The 18595-nt window shown below is 49.5% G+C and overlaps 2 protein-coding genes across 2 annotated transcripts in view; one reads left to right on the top strand and one right to left on the bottom strand.

Moving 5' to 3' along the window:
- Positions 1–12402, bottom strand: part of SNAP47 (synaptosome associated protein 47) — a 58726-nt gene extending 46324 nt beyond the window's left edge. Inside the window, 2 exon segments of the mRNA XM_007456487.1 lie at positions 1368–1917; positions 12249–12402. Of these exon segments, the coding sequence (XP_007456549.1) occupies positions 1368–1917; positions 12249–12402 (704 nt within the window).
- A 456-nt stretch (positions 12403–12858) lies between these two features.
- Positions 12859–18055, top strand: JMJD4 (jumonji domain containing 4). The gene is made up of 6 exons (XM_007456486.1): positions 12859–13123; positions 13382–13547; positions 15618–15743; positions 16093–16360; positions 17155–17301; positions 17753–18055. Exons 1-6 carry the CDS (start codon positions 12859–12861, stop codon positions 18053–18055), a joined length of 1275 nt encoding a protein of 424 aa, XP_007456548.1.
- The last annotated feature ends 540 nt before the right edge of the window (positions 18056–18595 follow it).

The following is an 18595-nucleotide window of genomic DNA, read 5'->3' as shown; positions in this document are numbered from 1 at the left end:
TACATCACTTCTGCCACAACTCAGTCATATAAACCCCAAACTGCAAGGGAGGGTAGAAAAATGTCTAGCCATGTTCCCATGAGGAAAACTCACAAAGGTCTGGTGATCTTACATCTCAACCACCATAAGCACCCCCTCTAAGAATAAGATGCAGGGCCCTGTTCCCTGTAGCTCTAGCACAATGCCCTTTACCACATAGTGCTTAGAAATAGCAACAGGTGGTAACTGCAGAGTGGGGTCACTCAGAGGCAAGGGGTCTCACAAACAGCAGCCATGCAGCCCTGGTCTGAGACAGGGGGCCCACACTCAGGGCCCATCACTGAGAGGCTGCCACCTCATCCTGAGCTCTCAAGCAACCATTCCAGACATGGGGGAGAGGTTATTCCTACTAGACTCTAAGATCCCTGACTTACCTTATATGTCTTATAGTCAGTGCAGCGCTTCTCAAAGTGTGGTCTTTGAGACCCTCCAAAGGAGTCTGGGAGGTCAAAGTCACCTCATACAATACCACAACACTATTTGGCTATTTGGCTTTTTACTCTCATTCTCTCATGAGTGTAGAGTGGAGTTTCCAGAGACCATGTGACCTGTGATATCACAGCAGACTGACTGCAGAAGCAGGCATGAGAATCCAGCTGTTTTCTGCTAAGCTTTACTTTAAAGAGAGGTACAAAAATTTCAAACAGTGCCACTCTTCTCACTACACGTTTTGCTTTATAAAAGGTTTCATTTAAAAAAATGTTATTTATGTTACTAGGTCATGGATTTATCATTGTACTTTTTAAATAAATAATTATTTAATTTCTTAGTTTTAAAAAAATATGGTACATATCAGTATATATAACCCACATCTACAAAAGTTCTTTGGGTCCTCAGTTTTTAAGGTGGGTGGAGTGGCCCCCAAGACTGAAGGTTTGAGAGTGGCTAGTGCAGTGGCTAAGATGGCAGCTTCTGAAGCCAAAATGCTTTGGCTCAAACCTTGCTGCTCTACAGCTATAGAAAAGAAATTAAGATAAACTATGCTAACAAACTTAGTGTGTGTGATCTTGAACAAATTACCCGGCCTCTCAGCCACAGTTTCCCCATGGGTAAAATGAAGAACAACACACTCTTCTTGGCTTGTCTGCTGATTCAGTGAGGTAATTCCCCTTCAACACTTAAAACTGTCCTTGGCACATACTGCACACTTAGCGAACGCTGGCCCTCATTACTTGCACGCCCACAGCAGTCAGCCCAGTGTAACTGTCCACAACAGGGGCACAGCTTGTGTTTTCAGAAGGCTGAATGTGTAATAAATACAGGATGATGGAAAAGATACCATACCTCAGCCATCCAAAGGTCAGGTTATGATTACAGTGTTTGTTTACCTGTCAGCCACATCCAGGTCAGATTCCATCTTGTCCAGGCCTCTCGAGATACTGTCAAGCTGCTCGCCCTGATGGTGAAGGACTCTGGCTGTGTCTTCCAGACGCTTCTGGGTACAGGCCATCAGACCAGTCAACTCCTTCCCCTTGGTCATGGGGGAGGATGATTCCTCAACAGCAGCTCCTGACTGGGACAACAGCATCTCTCTCCAGAAATGCTCGATGATGCTGAAAACGACATTTCGACTAGGCTGCAAGGAACTGAACCAGTGCTTGTTGTGGTCCTTTTCCAGGATGGTAATAGAACTGAAGATAAAAAGAGAAGCTTCTTTCTTGATCTCAATTATACTAGAAAGAGGAAAGTTGACAAGAATTTCTCTAGTTTTATCAGTCATAAATTTTAGTGAGAGAGAAGTTAATGAAAGTTTTCCAGGGACCCATTGCTTCTCAAGTTCTAAATAATAGGAGCATGGCCAGGTGTGGACGCAGATGTCTCTGCTCATCTGGTTCCTAGGTCGGTTTGTACCACGGCCAAGGTCACTCTGCCTCTGAAGGAGAGGGGGACAAATTAGTGGATAGATGAGCCTAAAATAGGACATCACACTTGGACTAGAGATACTAGGACACTGACAGCAAGGGTATGGTCTGGATTCCAAGCACACTGGAGACTCCAGCACATGGCAAAGTCCTCACCTAGCAAGGACTCTCACACCACCTGTGATAGGCAGTATGAAGACCTTGCCCTACTCAGCAGAGAGGTAAGGGCTGGGGCCAGACTTGTGCTTGACCCAAAGCATCAAGGTCCCCAGGGGCTCTTCACTCACCAGAGCACCCCCATTGGGACCAGGGTCCACAGCTGATGTGACCGAAAGAAGAAAATCACTGGAAACAACCACCCAAGGATTCTTCATAGGAACACTATCAGCTGTGATGACCCCTATCAACTACACACTCTACAAGTTTCCAAACTAACATTCTCCTTTTGAAATTTTTATAAATTTACTTAGTTTCATATAGAAAATAATCCTACAGACAACCTTTTCCATTCTTGTAATCCCAACTAATTTTATAGGGTTCTACATAATTATATAATTATATGTATATATTTTATATATAGTTTTATATAGTTATACATAACAAAGGTGTACTATTCACCATTTGCACTTATCAATGCATTTTTTTTTTGACACGCTGCACGGCTTGTGTGATCTTAGTTCCCCGACCAGGGACTGAACCCAGGCCCTCAGCAGTGAGAGTGTGGAGTCCTAACCACTGGACTACCAGGGAATTCCCTATGGATGCATTTTAAAGTCATGAATGACAGATTTGAAACAACCCTTGTAGAACACTTAGTCCAACCTTCTCATTGTACAGATAAAGAATATAAGGCCAAGAAAAGATGAGGACTTTGTACAAGGTCAAACCACAAGTTCATGATACTAACATGGCTAGAACTAGGCAAGGTAATGCCTAGTCCAATGCTCTTCCAATTAGAGGCCCACCTGTAATATGGCGTTTCTTCTTTCCTTTCTTCTCCTTCTTTCCTTCTTTCTTTCCTTCTTTCCCTCCTTCCTCAAATCCTCGTTCTCTCTCTCTTGCATGCACGCACGCGCACGTCCGCACACGTGCGCGCGCACACACACACGAGTTTAATTATGACATGATTTCACTTATAAAAATAGAAGAAGACATAATATTATCTCTAAAAATGTTGAAACGTGTGGACTTTCACAGAATGGGTACAGGGATTCTCTGCATTTGGTTAACAAGTTTTAAGCCCCCACCATGCCATGCTGGGCTGCAAGTACAAAACAAACAACAATGACATAGTCCTTGGCTCATGGAGCTTAGAGTCCACTGGAATTCTATAAACTTCCTCATTGAGTTATATTCTAAAGTCTCAGACTCTTCAATGTAATTACTGTACTAGACGCCACATCAAGCAGCACAAGCCTGGACAGCAAAAGAAAAAGGCAGTACCTGCACCTGAAGAACCTGAATTGAATTGAGATTCCTAATTATGAAGAAACAAAGTGATTTGAGATTAGGCAATGTATCATCAAATATGAAATACGTTAATGTAAACAAAACCCCAAAGCTCATAGGGTCGTAGGCATGATACAGAATGTAAGGAAGTCTTAAGTGGACTATAGTGGTAGTCTAATTGGTCTCCTGCCTTTGGTACTCCAAAATACCCCCCCCACTGCCACTGCAATCTTCTTTCCAGAGTAAGAGAGGCCCCATCCAGCCCTCGGCCTCTCCCACCCTCTCTCCCTTGTGGGGCTGTATGGAACTTATGCACACTTACTGTACCTGTTAAATGGTAGGATGACCTCTTGTTATTTGACTGCAAGCTCTCAAAGGGCAATGACCATATTTTAGTCATAATCCTAACTCAGGAAACACTTTGTGACTGAATAAATGGAACAGACACTCGTGGTTTATGGTATCTGTCCATCTGTGACTCTTAGCATAGCTGAGGTCAATGCTCAGGCTGGTCTCATCCTACTGCTTAATTAAATACTACACATACAAGGTATGGACATTATGGAGGCAGTTCTTCATGGTGCTTCTCCACATTTTATGTCAAAAACTGACATAAAATTTTATGTACCAAAAACTGTCCCAGACTATCTTCCTTGTAACTGTGGACAGTGTCTCCCTCCTGGTTGAAAGAAGATCTGTTTCCTGACCAGGATAATAGGTCAGTGTCCCCTTGGAGGCAAGTGTTGGGCAGATTTGCTAGCAGTCCCCTCATAAGCTGTGACACAAACCCATGGTATATGTAGCATCCACCTGTACCCTCAGAATGTAGGGGACAAGGGGAACAGATGCACACATGAATCCTGCTGTGCCATGCATAACAGGCCCTTTCTCTCTGACAGAGGGCCTCCTCTCTTCTGCCACATCTACAAAACTATGGCAGGCTCACTCTTCAACCCGCAATAAAGTCTCAGACCCTTCACAATCCCCAACAGTGATGTGCAACACAAAGATCATTCTACTTCGGGTATGGGTTCTTCATACGAGAATCTCTATTAAGCTAAATATTTAGGAAGCAGACTCTACAAATCGACTCTCTCGATTCATAACACCCTAGGATGTTTTTACTTGACTTATGGGAATTAAAATTTTCCCCAAACTTTAATTCATTTTAAAAATAAGTACATGAAAAGTTCAGAAACAGGAGTCAGAATGGTGGTTATAACTGGGGAGAAAGGAGGCCTTGACTCTGTGGTGCTGGTAATGTTCTATTTCTTGCCCTGGGTGTATTAATTTTCTGATAATTCAAGATTTGTGCATTTTCTGTTCTTATGATTTGTTCACTTTTCTTCATTAATACTTCAATGAAGGATTTACTAAATATTTAGTAATATAACATTTTATTAAAAATTAATAATAAATGTACATATGAAAGATATACCAAAACTAAATTTCAGCTGGGCATTACAATTTCAAAAACATCTGAAATCACTGCCTTAGGTAGCAGCACAGCTGGAAGACTACAGCACAAACCTTTCATACGGACAATGGTAGGTATTCCCACTCATCTGTGTGTGACCCCTGGCTACTCAGCTCCGCTGCCTCCACTTCCTGATCTGTCAATGGGATAATAATTGTACCTATCCCACACTGCAGCTGTAAGGCTTAACTGAACTGATAACGTGAAAGGTGCTTAGAAGAGTACTTGGCACCTAATATATGCTATAGGTGTTATTACAATCATTGTGAATACTACAAAGTATCTACAGAACTAACTCAGTTCATCTATTAGGAATGTGAAGAGTCTACTCTTGATTCCATTTCTTTAATGACTGCTAAAACATCACCATACCCAGAATCTGTCATTTGGTCTCATTAGTTTTCACCACCTGATCAGAGTTGGCTATAGACAGCACCTGGCCACAGAAACAAACACGACAGTGAAAAAGAAGAGAAAAAAAGAAGGAAGAATGTGCCTAGTGTACACAAAATTAAAGTGCCAAACAACTTGATTCCATTCTAAGAGAAAGAGATTTAACTCCTATGTTAATCAGATTGAAGTACTACCCAAGTACACTATAGAACGTCTCTTAATCACAGTAGCAAGGGCTGACCCAAACTTCCCAGATATGCGTATGTGCCAATCAACCCCTGTTACTCAGTACTACAAATCAGTCCAGCTTACCAGCTCTGCTAATTACTAATACCTGAAATTAGGACAAACGTAAAAGCAAGCTGCCATATTAAGCATGAGAATTTTGTCATCACGACAAAATGATGTCAGGGCTGGAGGGACCACAGAGATCATCTCCAACTCACTTCATTCAACAAATGAATGAGCACAACTCTATCATGGCAGAAGCTCTAAAAGTCCACTGATAGCTTGGCTAATACTCTTTCAGGAGTATTAGCATCTTCAAGTGTTTTCTCTGAGTGTCAATTCTGAAAAAGCAATAGCCTTAGGACCTACATATTTAAGGAGATACAATACAGTGCAGGGACCAGAGGGTACAGGGGTAAGGAGACAGAACATATACAGTTACAAATAAGCAACAATTAGACTGCAGATACTTGCACTGAACTGCAAAAACAGTAAGTGGTAAAGAACATTCTAGAAGAGACTACTGCAGATTAAGACTATAAGGAAGGCAAGCCTCCTACTTGAAGAATGTAGCAGGGCTGGAGCAGGAAGAAGTAGAGACTTTCCACTCTCAGGTCTGGTGCCACCTTCTTGTGCGTCAGTAGGAATGACCATTCTGAGTCACAGAGGAGCCTGAGGCTTATGGGGTCAGAAACTTCCCCAAGGAGACACAAACCCAAGAATCCATCTTCTTAGGCAACATGATGATGAATGCCAGACCAAGGGGAATCTCAACACTACAAACAAACAATCTCATACTCCCAACTCAGCAGGGCTCTGTAAAGGATCCAGGAAACCCATGCTCTTATGTCGCTGGAAAGCTAACGAAGATCTCAGGTGTTTAAAACTCCTGACCTCCTGTACAGAAGACTCGTGTCTTCTTCTTTAGGGGCTTTATCTGTGAGCTCCCTGCACACAGTGGGATTGTGTGGAAGCTCCCTGCGTGGGGCAGAGCAGCTGGGAGGGTGCCTTTCCTCTTTAACAATGGTTCACTCTGGACAAAAGGAACTGTAAAGCCCAAGTGTCTTCATCAGACCTTTCTCCCTAGTAAGGACACTCACCTGAGCACTCTGAAACAGACATAAAACAGACTACAGAGTGTTGCTGGACTAGGGCTTCTCACAGGACAGGGAAGCAAGGACGTGAAGACCTTCAGCTTTTATGACTGACACACCTACAGTCCCTCATGAGCTGTGAGGTCCCCGGCAAGCCACCGGCACAACCTGCTAGCACTATCCTGCCATGAGGCCATGAGGCAGTTATTCAGATGTGAATAATAGAAAAGTTTTTACTCTCAGCATTAGGGACTACTAACCCCATCAACCATGGTTTTCAGTGTTTCCACGTCCAAAACAAATGTCAGAGGCAAGGTACCTCTGGCCTCAGTCACTGCAATGTGCTCACCGCTCGGGTCAGCCCCTGAAACCAGCTAGACTCTGGTCCTCCTGGCTGAAAAGAGCCTCCTTCCACTTGGCCACCCCCTGTCTGCCATAAACCACCCCCAAGAGAGTCGAGGAGGGGCCATATCTTGTTTACCGCTATTCCCCATACTTTGAGACTTTGATTTAGCATGAAAATTGAATTTATATTAACAATTGCCTGACCCGAGCTGTCATTCCTGAGTGTGTACTCTGAGAGGTATTCCCTAAGCACTGAGTGAGATTATGCACAAATTTCCCAAAGAATTACTGAGTCTGGCATTGAAGCATCCAAGGAACCATGCTGTAGTTCCAACTCCAGCTCTGCCACAAACTTTATGACTGTGGAAAAGCTATTTCATCTTCTGGGCCTCTGTTTAACCATGAAAATAACTAAAAGACCCAAGGACAATATCAGCTCTAAATTATTCTAAAATTCAAAAAGAAAAGTTAGAGGAAAGAAAATTTAAGAGAAGAACGAAAACACTTCTCATGATTGTACTCATACAAGAAATATGAGAAAAGTACTCAGGTTTGACAAATACTAAGGAAAAAGCAAAAGGAAAAACCTGTGGCCACAACTTTTCCTACCACAGATTTCCATGGCAGCTTTCCTAACAGACCAAAATAAATGAGGATTAAGTGGAAGGGCCAAAGTGAGAACATTCCCGTGTGCATTAGAATGACCCCACCCACACCCTCCCTCTCCCTCAGCTGAGGACTCTGATACCACACCTGTTCCTGGGTGTCCTGCCTTTCCTCTGGTCTCCATGCACAGTTTGCTGGAAGCAGTGTCCCCACTCTCTCCCTCAAAGACCAGATTCTAGTCTGGTCTCCATCCCTTCGACACTAGGAAAGGGCATGCTTTTTTTCCCTAAGGGCCAGGTAGTAAATATTTTAGGCTTGTGAGCACATGGTCTCCCTTAAACTATTCTGCCATTGTAGAGTAGAAGCAGCCAGGGACAATACAGAAACAAAGGGGTGTGACTGTTCCAATAAAACTTCACTTATAAAACAGGTGGCAGCCAGATTCGGCCCATGGGCCATAGTTTACCAACCCGTCCTAGATCATCTCATCAGTTTACACTCACGCTCTAAGACCATCTTAAAACAGACACCCTCCCCACATCCCCGCAGTCCTCCCCACTTACTGCTCCTCCAAGAGACTCCAAATGCTTCCCTGTGCTTGCCCCCCAGCCACCAGCCAGGAATCTCCCCCTCCAGACAGGCTCCTGTCCCCGCCACTCACTGACACTTCTCTGTCCAGGCCTCCAGGTGGCCAAATCCAATGCCCATATCTGTTCTAACCTCTGTCCAACACACCTGCCCATCTCCTGAGACACATCACGTCTTGGTTTCCTGGATACCATGCTCCCCTGGTCTCCCACCCCCTGGGGCCTGTCTTCAGTCTCCTCTGCTGATTCTTCCTCTTCCACCTGACTGCTAAATGTTGGAATGACCAGGTCACAACCTTGGTCCTCTTAATCAATACTCTCTAAGTGAGTCAACACAGTTTCATGGCATTAAATATCACCTTCCAGCTGTTGTCTGGCCTGCCAAACTTTCCTCTCCAGCCCAGACTCTCTGAGACTTGAGTATTGCCTGGGCATCTCCACTTAACCATCTAACAGGCATCTGCAATTTAGCAAGCCCCTCCTTCTGTTCCTGCATTTCAGTGAAGGCACTGCCAGGTGAGTTCTCCTGGATCCCCTCTTCCTCATCCCTCTCAATCTGTCAGCAAGTTTTGGCAGTTGTATCTCACATCTGCTGTCTGCACCACCCACCATCCCCACAGCCACACGACTATGCAACACTGTCATTACTCTCCTGGACAACTTCCCACCTGACCTCGTTGTTTCACTCTGCCTCCCACTATCCGTTCTCTAGCCAGCAGCCAATGTGACAGTCATAAAACAAAATTAGAAAATATCATTCTTCTGCTGAAACTCTTCCCCATGTACCTCGAGTAAAGTCCAAAGTCACCACCCAAGTCATGTAGGCTTTACTAAATACAGCCTCACCGCCCAGCCCGTACCCTCTCTCTGCTCTGCTCTGTTCCTGTCTCAGGCTCCCCACCTGCTACTCCTGGGACTCTGAACGGCCAACTCTACCTCACTCTCCAGGTCTCTGCTCCAGTGGCATCCTTGCCCCTTCACCAACCACAGCACTCACCAACCACAGTACTCACCATAATTCCAAAAAGCCTGTGAATGTGCTTATATGTTGACCAACTCAGTCAAAACAATGGAGAAGGCAAACATTACAAGGAGGGTGCCTTGTGCACAATGCTGGTGCATCATAGGAACCCATTAAATATGTGTTGAGTGAACCACAAATCATATGATGTGAAAACATGAACTGTGTCCACTGTGGACAGTTTTCTTCCCTCTATCTGCTGAACTAGGTCTTCACTCTATGAGAAGTTCACAGAGTCCTTATTTGGTCCTCACCTGCTGTAAACTGGAACCCACATCTTCCAGTGAAAACACAACATGCCTGCTGAATTAGGGAGAAGAGGTCATGGCAAGGTACCTCAAGAGTCTTTGAGACTAATCCACACAGTGATGCTCCTGGGGAAGAAATGAATGGTCACAGGGACTGAACTTATTAACACACTGCAATTAGTATAATGGATCTCTTTTAGCACTTCCATCAGACCTGTGTCCTGGAATAGACTCAGTATCAAGTAAACATCCTATTTTTAGTTAATTTCCGAAGTAACAGACCAAGCAACATTTTATACACCATCCAATAACTCCTGACCACAAGAAGGCTTAGAGTCAGAACACTGGGAGCAGTGTCTCCAGGCACCAGTGGCCAGTCTTTTCCATTACCTTCACCTCCTGCTCATCAGAGGCCCTCACTTTCAACCGGGGAGGTTTGGGGGTGTTTGTTTCATTGCAATAACATAGCCTATTCACATGGTACGCGCTATCTTTCTAACCTCTCAGAGCAGACAACTAGGATTTTATGTTATTCCCACTGCATCTCCTACAAAATGCTAACTTTTAAACTCCACTCCTGCCATTTTTCTTTCTGGCCCTCTGTGGGGTGTGTCACTGAGATGTGACAAGGCTTAGAGCAGTACCCTGCTCCCAGATTCTGAGTCAGGTCTGGGTGGGGCCCAAGAATGTGCATTTCCCACCAGTTCCCAGGTGATGCCAGGGCTGCCGTCTAGTGGCCTTGGGGAGGGACACAGACCTGTGTTCCAGTCCCCTGTTCTCACTAGTTATGTCAGGGCCTCATGCGTACAGTTGTGATAATACTGTCAACACCAGCAAGCCATCATGTGAACTAGGGGAAATACAGGACAAAATGCCTGGCCCAGGGCAAATGCTCAAGAAAGAAGATCTTCTTCCCTACCCTGAGTTACTGGTTCAGTTGCCCCAACAATCCTGGGGAGCATGTGGACCTACTGGCCTAAAGCGTCCCCTTTCGTATGAAACTTAGTCTCAACCACAGAGCTTCAGAAGCTGGAATCCTGGGATTCTTCCCAGGCAATGTCTATCTGAATTTCATATTTCCCCTGTGAGGCAAACTTTGAGCCATATTTCCCAGTTTTTTAGACAATTATGAACATTCTGCTTCCCCCACTTTTTCTATTTGCCTTCCATGATCTGCACTCACCACAACTAAAACCAAATAATTAAGGAACATCTGGTCAATATGTGGCAAGAAATTGACATCTGTTAATCTTTTTTAAAAAGTTAAAAGCAGCAAAAGCTTACATATATAAACTTACATACATATAAAATAGAAAGAGAGACTGTGTCTTTGTGTGTGTGCATGTGTATGTGTACAGGGAGGGACAAAGAGAAAAAAAATGAATGAATGAGTGCATGCCTGGAAGGATAACTCTATATCAAGAAACAAAAACTGCTCATCTCTGGATGGAATTAAGGGTGACTCTTTTTCTCCATTTTAACTTCCCAGTGCATTCTAACTTTCTGCCCAACACTGGCCCAACGAAAAATTCCACAGCTTGGCCATGTGAGGTACAATGAGACAGACTGGGAAGGGAGCACAGTGCACACAGAATCACACAACCCCTCACACTGCTCTGCTTGCAACGAACTCTCCACTCCAACATCTTGCCCATGTTCTCAGCTCCCACTTTAGACCCCTCCTATACCTGGACTTCAGACTCTCCCTAACTCACTTTTTCCTAGTCCTCCCCTTCTCTGCCTTTCCCCACTTCTGGTCCTCGCTGTTCACCTTCTGCATAAGCTTCATACCCCTTGGAAAGAGTCCCCCCTCAAGCCCCGCTCCAAAGCTCCGAGCCCTCATATCCCCAGAATCTCACTTATGCCATCTATAAGGGTAAATAAACAAGATTACATCTTCACTGTTTAACAAAGGGGAAGAAGTTGCCCCTTCCCTGCCCTTTGAGTGTTTCCTTTCATCAGGAATGAAGCAAACTCAGTGTTGAGATTTTACAGGGCACAGTCACCACCTGCTGACTCAGAGCAGTAAACGCGGACCTCCAGAACTGAGGCAGGAGTCTCTCATCAGCCGCAGACTACACAGGTGCATCTATTTTTCCCTCAAGGAGATGAGAGAGGTCTTAACAGTTCATTCTACTTCCTTGTCTATAAAATGTGTGACATTCTGCCCAGCTCTGTACTCTCTTGAAGATGCCTTACATGCATGTAATCTGCTCATACAGTAATGAAACTGTTTTCTTCCTTTCCATATTGATATGGGTAGGAAGGACACCTATTTCTCCAACATGCTGAGACCCTGACGTGTCACGCCCACCCAAGTTCCTCTTTGATGTCCCCCATTTCAGGTCTGCTGGTGTGCACAGCCTCATATCCCCACCCTTGATTCCCCCACACCTTCACTTCAGACCCACCCAATTCCCCCAGCATCCCCTCCGGGTCCCCACCATCGCCCTAGTCCCCCAGCATGCCTCCAGATCCCCATCATGCCCTTCAGGTCCTACCATCCTCTCCTAGTCCACAGCATTTCCTCCGGGTCCCCAGCATCGCCCTAGGCCCTCAGCACCTCCCTAGTCTCCCAGCATCCCCACCAGGTCCCACCATCACCGGCAAATTACAGCATTCCTTCCAAGTCCCCATCAGCCCCCTAGGCCTCCACCATCGCCCTAGTCCCCCAGCACCCCCTCCAGGTCCCCAGCATCCCCTTAGACACTCAGCATCCCTCAAGACCCCACCTTTGGCCCTTGTGCCTCTCTGTTAGCCCAGCCCACATCCCACCACCTCCCGTAGTCCTTGGAGCATTGGAAAGAGGAGGAGTCCTCACTTCGGCGGTAGCGTTAGGAGGGACCCTGACGGAAGAGCACAGGCCCAGCTGCACACTGGAGACACGCCTTACCTGAGTCGCGGGGGGAGGCGAGAAGTCGACAAGACTGGAGGCCGACACCGTTCAACAATCTCTGAAGCCGCGGGGGGCGGGTGACCCGGAGCTGGGAGGACCGTGCTGTGGGCCGCTCCTGTACCTGCGCCGGGTGAGGGCCGTAGCACGCAGCGAGCATGCGCCCAAGAACTGGCTCGCCGTGTTTCAGGCTCGGGCAGGAACTTAGACCGCGGGCTCTAGGTTCCGCTCGAGTGCTCCGGGACAACCGCGGCCTATGAGTGTCTGTACCTCGCCGCTTTCGCTCTGGCCGGCGCGGGGCTGTGAGCCGCGGGTTGCTCAGAGCGTGTACTCCGGAAGTAGGTTTAACAAATACTTCCTTTTTCACCTCCCTGTTTAAAGAGCAGAGAAGTGACAATCCGGAAGCCGGATTCTGGGCCTCCAGGAGCACTCCGTCCCCAGCAGCCCCTCCGACTCCGCGCAGCCTCTGTGACCGCCCCGCAGCCGTCCTTGTGCCCGGCAGCTCCTCCGACACCGCCTCCCGAGCCCCGCCCTGTTCCCGGCAGCCCTCCAGATCCCCCCGGCAGACTCCCACCCCACGCACCCCGCACGCCAGGGACGCCGAACCTGGCCCGGGATGGACAGGGAGGCGCGCGTGTTCGCCGAGAGCCACTTCCGAGGCCTCGAGGGGTGTCTCCCCCGCAGGGTCTGCCCGAAACTGGACCGCGTGGACTTCATCGAGAAGCCGGACTCCTTTTCCTACGCCGACTTCTTCAAGGGTTACCTGCTCCCTAACTTACCCTGTGTTTTCTCCAGCGCCTTCACCGAGGGCTGGGGCAGCAGGAGGCTCTGGGTGACACCCAGCGGAAAGCCCAACTTCGATTACCTGCTTCAGAACTATGGTAAGGACTGAGCGCGAGTGCCCCGGGCAAGAACAGCATGGAGTGCAAACACAGGACTAGACTCTTAGGTCGGACTGTGAGGGAGGGCGCAAATGAGGACAGCCACAGAGGGCTTGAGGGAGGCAAGGCATGAGTCACTCCCCAGAAGAATTCACCTGGAGACGGTGTAGCAATGAGTTGGAGGGCGGACAGGGTCAGGGAGGATTGACAGGCTGGAGGACTCTCAGAAAAGTCTTGTCCCTGACCCTTTCCTTTCAGGAGACGTGGTTGTACCTGTTGCAAATTGTGGGGTCCGGGAATACAACTCCAACCCCAAAGAACACATGACCCTCAGAGACTACATCAGCTACTGGAAAGAGTACATTCAGGGAAACTACTCCTCTTCACGGGGCTGTCTCTATCTCAAAGACTGGCATCTGTGCAGGTAAAGGAGCCTGGAGCACTGGCCACAGCACTGCTTTTCAGTTCTGAGTGAGCCCTGGCTGCACACGGAGGAACTCATCTTTTCCCCAGTTCGGAATTTAACCCGCTTTCCTCGGCCTGGTTGGAAGTGTCATTCTCTCCAATCATGGCCATCTCACCATGCCTGCACAGGCTTGGTTGCTATGAGGAATGTGGGCCTGGCAGAGGCACAGATGGGCTATGGTTACCCACCTCTTCTTTGTCACATTTGCCCAGAACCATGCTTGTCAGCTTCACCTCCATCTAACTGGCAGGATCCAGCCTTTGCCTGTCCTCTCAGATGCCCCTGGGACCAGCCTCCCCTGTCCAGACCTACTTCTCCAAGTCAGGCCTGTTATCATCCACCTTGGCTGTTGCCAGTCTCCAGACTAGCTGCCCCGCCTCAAGTCCTGCACCCCACTGCTAAAGTCCAAGTGAGCTTTCCAGCAGGACTGTGCCCCACCCATTTAAAATCCCCATCACTAACAAGCAATGCCAACTCTTTAACAAGGCCTTCTGAGATCTGTTGCCACTCACCACATGCTTCTTCCACCTGGGGAGCTCACAGGATGTGCTCTGAGAAACGCCTCGCTCTTGAAGGCAGCTCCACCCCTTCCGCTGGCCTTCCCACTCTCTGAGGTGGTCCTTAGGTTTTGTAGCCATTTCCCCTGCCAGGGGTGTGCTTTTCACAAGCAGAGAGGAGGTCCTAGTCAGACCCCCACCATCTAGCACAGGGCCCTGGCACAGATCAGGTGCTCAGTTAATGAATGAGTGAACAGTGGAATTCTTGTTTTGCTGATGCAGGAACTAAGACTCAAAAAAAACAACAAAAAAATTCAGGCCCTTGTGATTCCCAAGAGCAATCCAAGAGTACATGAAGGGCACCAGCATCCTGCTCAAAGTTTGCCCTTGGTACTATCTGCCACACAGCTTCTTACTTGTCAGAGAGACCTGGCCCGGCAGGCAGTCACTAAGATGCAACCGGACTCTGGTCCTAGACGTCACGGACTCATATTCCAACAGCACAGATGGACTCAGATTCAGACACTCGTGCACTGTGAATTTGTGCTTCAGATAAGCAACGAGTAGTTTTTTGGGTATAAGTATGTCCCAGGTATTACAAGGGGCATACTTATCCTAGAAACTTGTTCACTGTTTATTTGAAATTCAGTCTTGAGGAAGTGTCTTGCGTTTTCCTTGGCAACCCAAAAATAAAAAGAACAAAGGAAGGCCTGGATCAGGCACGCAGGGGTAGCCACAGGGGAGGTGATATCTGAGCAGGGTTTTGAACGATAAGCAGGAGTCTGTCACTGTACAAAGGCATGGCAGTGGAGGGACCTGCATGGTGTTTTGGGGAACTACTGGTGGTTTGGTACTAAGGCTCTCCCCTGTCATGGCCTCTGACCGAGAGTGTTGTGTGACTATGTTGTTGGTAGAACTGCACTCTCCCTTGGGCTGGTTTAGAATGCTCCTCTGTTTGGGAGCCCATTGGTTGGGTTGTGGGGATGGATCCAGGGGAGTGAGGGGTTGAAAAGGACCTCCGTGTACCTGGGCTGTCCTCATGCCTGGGCCTGTGGCTTTGAATCTGCTCAGCAGAATCAAGGTCACTGGTGTGGTTAAAAAAGTGGAGGAGGCCCCCAAATTCAGGAAACCAGCATGATGCAGATGATGCATTTAAACCCCAGCTCAGCCATTTGCTGAAATCCTGGAATGGGTGTGGGAGTGGCCAGGAACATCTAGGTCACTGCCTGTACAAGTCGTCTAGGTTGTGTCACAGCACCCCCAAAGCCATTTCATCTGCTTACAGCTCTGGTTCAGTCGTTTGGGCAGGGATCAGCTAGGGCCGCTTGGGGCTGTGGTCATCTGGTGGCTGGACTATGGCTGGGTGGTCTGAGGTGGCCCCACTTCTGGTGGTTGGTGCTGACTCCAGAAGGCAGGTCAGGGTCATTCATATAACTTCAAAGCTCTCATGATATTTCATGCACTCAGGACGTGGGTGCCGAGAGGTTGGCTCATAGCCACTTCTGCTGTAGCTTCATGCCACTTTCTAAAGGGACTCCTCGGCGGAGGGCGTGTTCACCCTGCCCATATACTTCTCATCTGACTGGCTCAACGAGTACTGGGATGCCCTGGACGTGGATGACTACCGCTTCATCTACATGGGGCCCACCGGCACCTGGTAACCGCCTGTCTCCTCCCACCCACCATCCTACACCCCGTCCCTGGTCACTCTCCTGAACCTTCCTGCTGGTGTGTCAGCTCTTGCCCAGAGCCTCTCAGACATTCCTGTTAGCCAGGTAATGGAGTCGGCTGCCAGGTTTGGCATTTCTAAGCCCACTTACCTCTTTCCTCTGTGGAAAGAGCTCATGCACCTCCTGTGTGATGTTCTGGGGTGGGGGAGGTTTGGCCCTCCCACCTGGCTCACAGGCCAGGTGTGAGAGCTGGGGACCACTGAGCCTGGCCAGCCTACTCAGAAGAAGCAAAGCCCACATCCAAGCCACACAGCACCAACAGAAGCTCTTGCACAGGTCGCCGTTCCATGCTGACATTTTCCGCTCCTTCAGCTGGTCCGTCAACATCTGCGGGAGGAAAAAGTGGTTCTTCTTCCCACCGGGGCAAGAAGAAGCCCTGCGGGACTGCCACGGTAGCCTGCCCTACGACGTGACCTCCCCCACACTCCTGGATAGCCGCCTACACCCCATGCGAGATCACTGTATCCCACCACTGGAGGTCACACAGGAGGCAGGCGAGATGGTGTTTGTGCCCAGTGGGTGGCACCATCAAGTCCACAACCTGGTATGCTGGGCACTCCCTACCCCATGTGCTGTGGCCCAGATGGGTCAGAGAGACAGGCCACAGGGCTCCACTGAGCTGACTCTTACCCCCGTTCACCTGTGCCCCTTGGCCTGCTCAGCAGCTCTTCTTGCCCTCGGCACCTTCCTAAATGCGTTCTTGCAGAGAGAGGGCCGAGCCCACCCGCTCTGATCCCATAGAGTGGGCAGGCTGCCCCTCTGGGAGAGCCTGGGTATGGGATGGGGCAGGCCATGGGCAAGGCTGGTACTGCACGTGGCTATGTTGGTTCCCTGCATGCAGCACTGCTGAGGGCCCCCAGCCTCTTTCCCCCCCTCCCCTGTTGCTTTCCTGGGCAACAGTGGGCAAGGGGTCCACACACTGTGGTGTTGTCCCAGCCCTTAAGGAGCCCCATTCTGGGCTAACTGTGGATTCGAATGATCCCAGCTCCCTCTTTGCTGGCTCCCATTGGGAGATGGAAGCAGCTCCTCCCAGCTGAGAAAGGCTGAGAGGACCTCAGGACGGGGATGGGACGCCAGCCTCTTTCCCTCCCTCCCATGTTGCTTTCCTGGGCAACAGTGGGCAAGGGGTCCACACACTGTGGTGTTGTCCCAGCCCTTAAGGAGCCCCATTCTGGGCTAACTGTGGATTCGAATGATCCCAGCTCCCTCTTTGCTGGCTCCCATTGGGAGATGGAAGCAGCTCCTCCCAGCTGAGAAAGGCTGAGAGGACCTCAGGACGGGGATGGGACGGTGCCCCCTGTGGGCTCACGGGGACAGCCTGTGCCCTACCCCTTCCAGGAGGACACCATCTCCATCAACCACAACTGGGTCAACGGCTGTAACCTGGCCAACATGTGGCACTTCCTGCAGCAGGAGCTCTGTGCCGTGCAGCAGGAGATCATTGAGTGGAGGGACAGCATGCCCGACTGGCACCACCACTGCCAGGTGGGACAACTGGTCTGAGCAGGAGGGGGTCACAGGATGAGGCTCACCAGGGCTATCTATAGTGGGGGGATTGGTAGGGGACTCACCTGAACCAGGACCACAGTCAAGGGCAAGAGGGTGCTCACCTGGCCCAGGGCGTCAGTGGGGGGAGGGTATGGAAAAGCCCCAGGACAGCCTGCAGTCTTAAGGGAGAGTGTGGTCTCTAAGGTCAGATCTGTAGTCTTGGGGGCCTGGTGGCAACCAGGCCTACCTATGTGAGTGAGGGTTCTGGGGCTTCCAGGCTGTATGACTCAGACCCATTTGATCACTGGCTGGCCCCCAGGTGTCTCCATCCTCAAGGACTGGACTGTGTCTCAGGGCCCTTTGTAGCCTAGACTCGATGCAGGGTCAGCAGAACTTGCCGAGAGCTGTGAGTGAGCAGCAGCTCACTGGTTGTTCCTTTCTGGCCCAGGTCATCATGAAGTCCTGCTCCGGGATTAATTTCGAGGAATTTTATCACTTCCTCAAGGTCGTTGCTGAAAGGAGGCTTCTCCTCCTGGCAAACGGGATGGGTCCTGGCGAGGTGGAGGGCGGCAAGGGCACCAGGCTGGGCCCCCAGCAGGCCGCTTTTGACATTGGCCGCATAGCTGAGGTGCTGGAGTCCGTGGTGGCCCACCCTGACTTCCAGAGAGTGGACACCAGTGCATTCTCACCACGGCCAGAGGAGCTCCTACAGCAGCTGGAGGAGGCTGTGGCTGCCACCACATCCCTTTAGTGCGTGCTGCAAGGATCGGGTGCAGCACATCCTTGGGGGACCCTGGAGGCACCAGTGTGGAAGGCAGTCACCCTGTGCTAGGGTCCCTTCTGGAAATAAAGCTCTGTCCTCCTTTGTGGCCTGGGATGTGTCACCTCCCTGTTGAACTGTCACCTCGGCGTCCCAGGCACAATTCCTGCTCTTTGGGGTCTGACATGTCCTGGCTGGCTGTTGGCATCCCTGGGGCCCCGATGCCTGTCCAGAGGGTCCAGGCTCCTTGTCCTTGTGAGGCCCAGCCAGGACTGGGAACTGGATCCGGTGAGGGGGTGTGCATGGGGAGGTGTTGGTCATTTGGACCCACAGCAAGGAGGCTGGGAATGTGCTGGGGACTCAGGAGTGGGGGTGACATGTGGCTAGGTTTTCTTCTCCCCCACCCCCACCCCAGCCTTCCCTCAGCAAAGGCCAGCATCCAAGCTGACAGGCCTCCCATCCTCAGCAGTGCAGGGAAGCTGGCTCGTCTGGCAGGGCCCCCTCTGCAGTAGCACCACATCCCTGCATGAG

The sequence above is a fragment of the Lipotes vexillifer genome, unplaced genomic scaffold (assembly GCF_000442215.2).
Source record: "Lipotes vexillifer unplaced genomic scaffold, Lipotes_vexillifer_v1.1 scaffold814, whole genome shotgun sequence".
Lineage (NCBI taxonomy): Eukaryota > Metazoa > Chordata > Mammalia > Artiodactyla > Lipotidae > Lipotes > Lipotes vexillifer.
This window is presented reverse-complemented; position numbering and strand designations above follow the sequence as displayed.

Excerpts from the sequence above, each read along its gene's own strand:
- JMJD4 (XM_007456486.1), top strand. The coding sequence starts at position 12,859 with ATGGACAGGGAGGCGCGCGTGTTCGCCGAGAGCCACTTCCGAGGCCTC. Across the intron at positions 13,124-13,381 it reads TTACCTGCTTCAGAACTATG|GAGACGTGGTTGTACCTGTT; the intron begins GTAAGGACTGAG and ends CTTTCCTTTCAG. Across the intron at positions 15,744-16,092 it reads ATGGGGCCCACCGGCACCTG|GTCGCCGTTCCATGCTGACA; the intron begins GTAACCGCCTGT and ends GCTCTTGCACAG.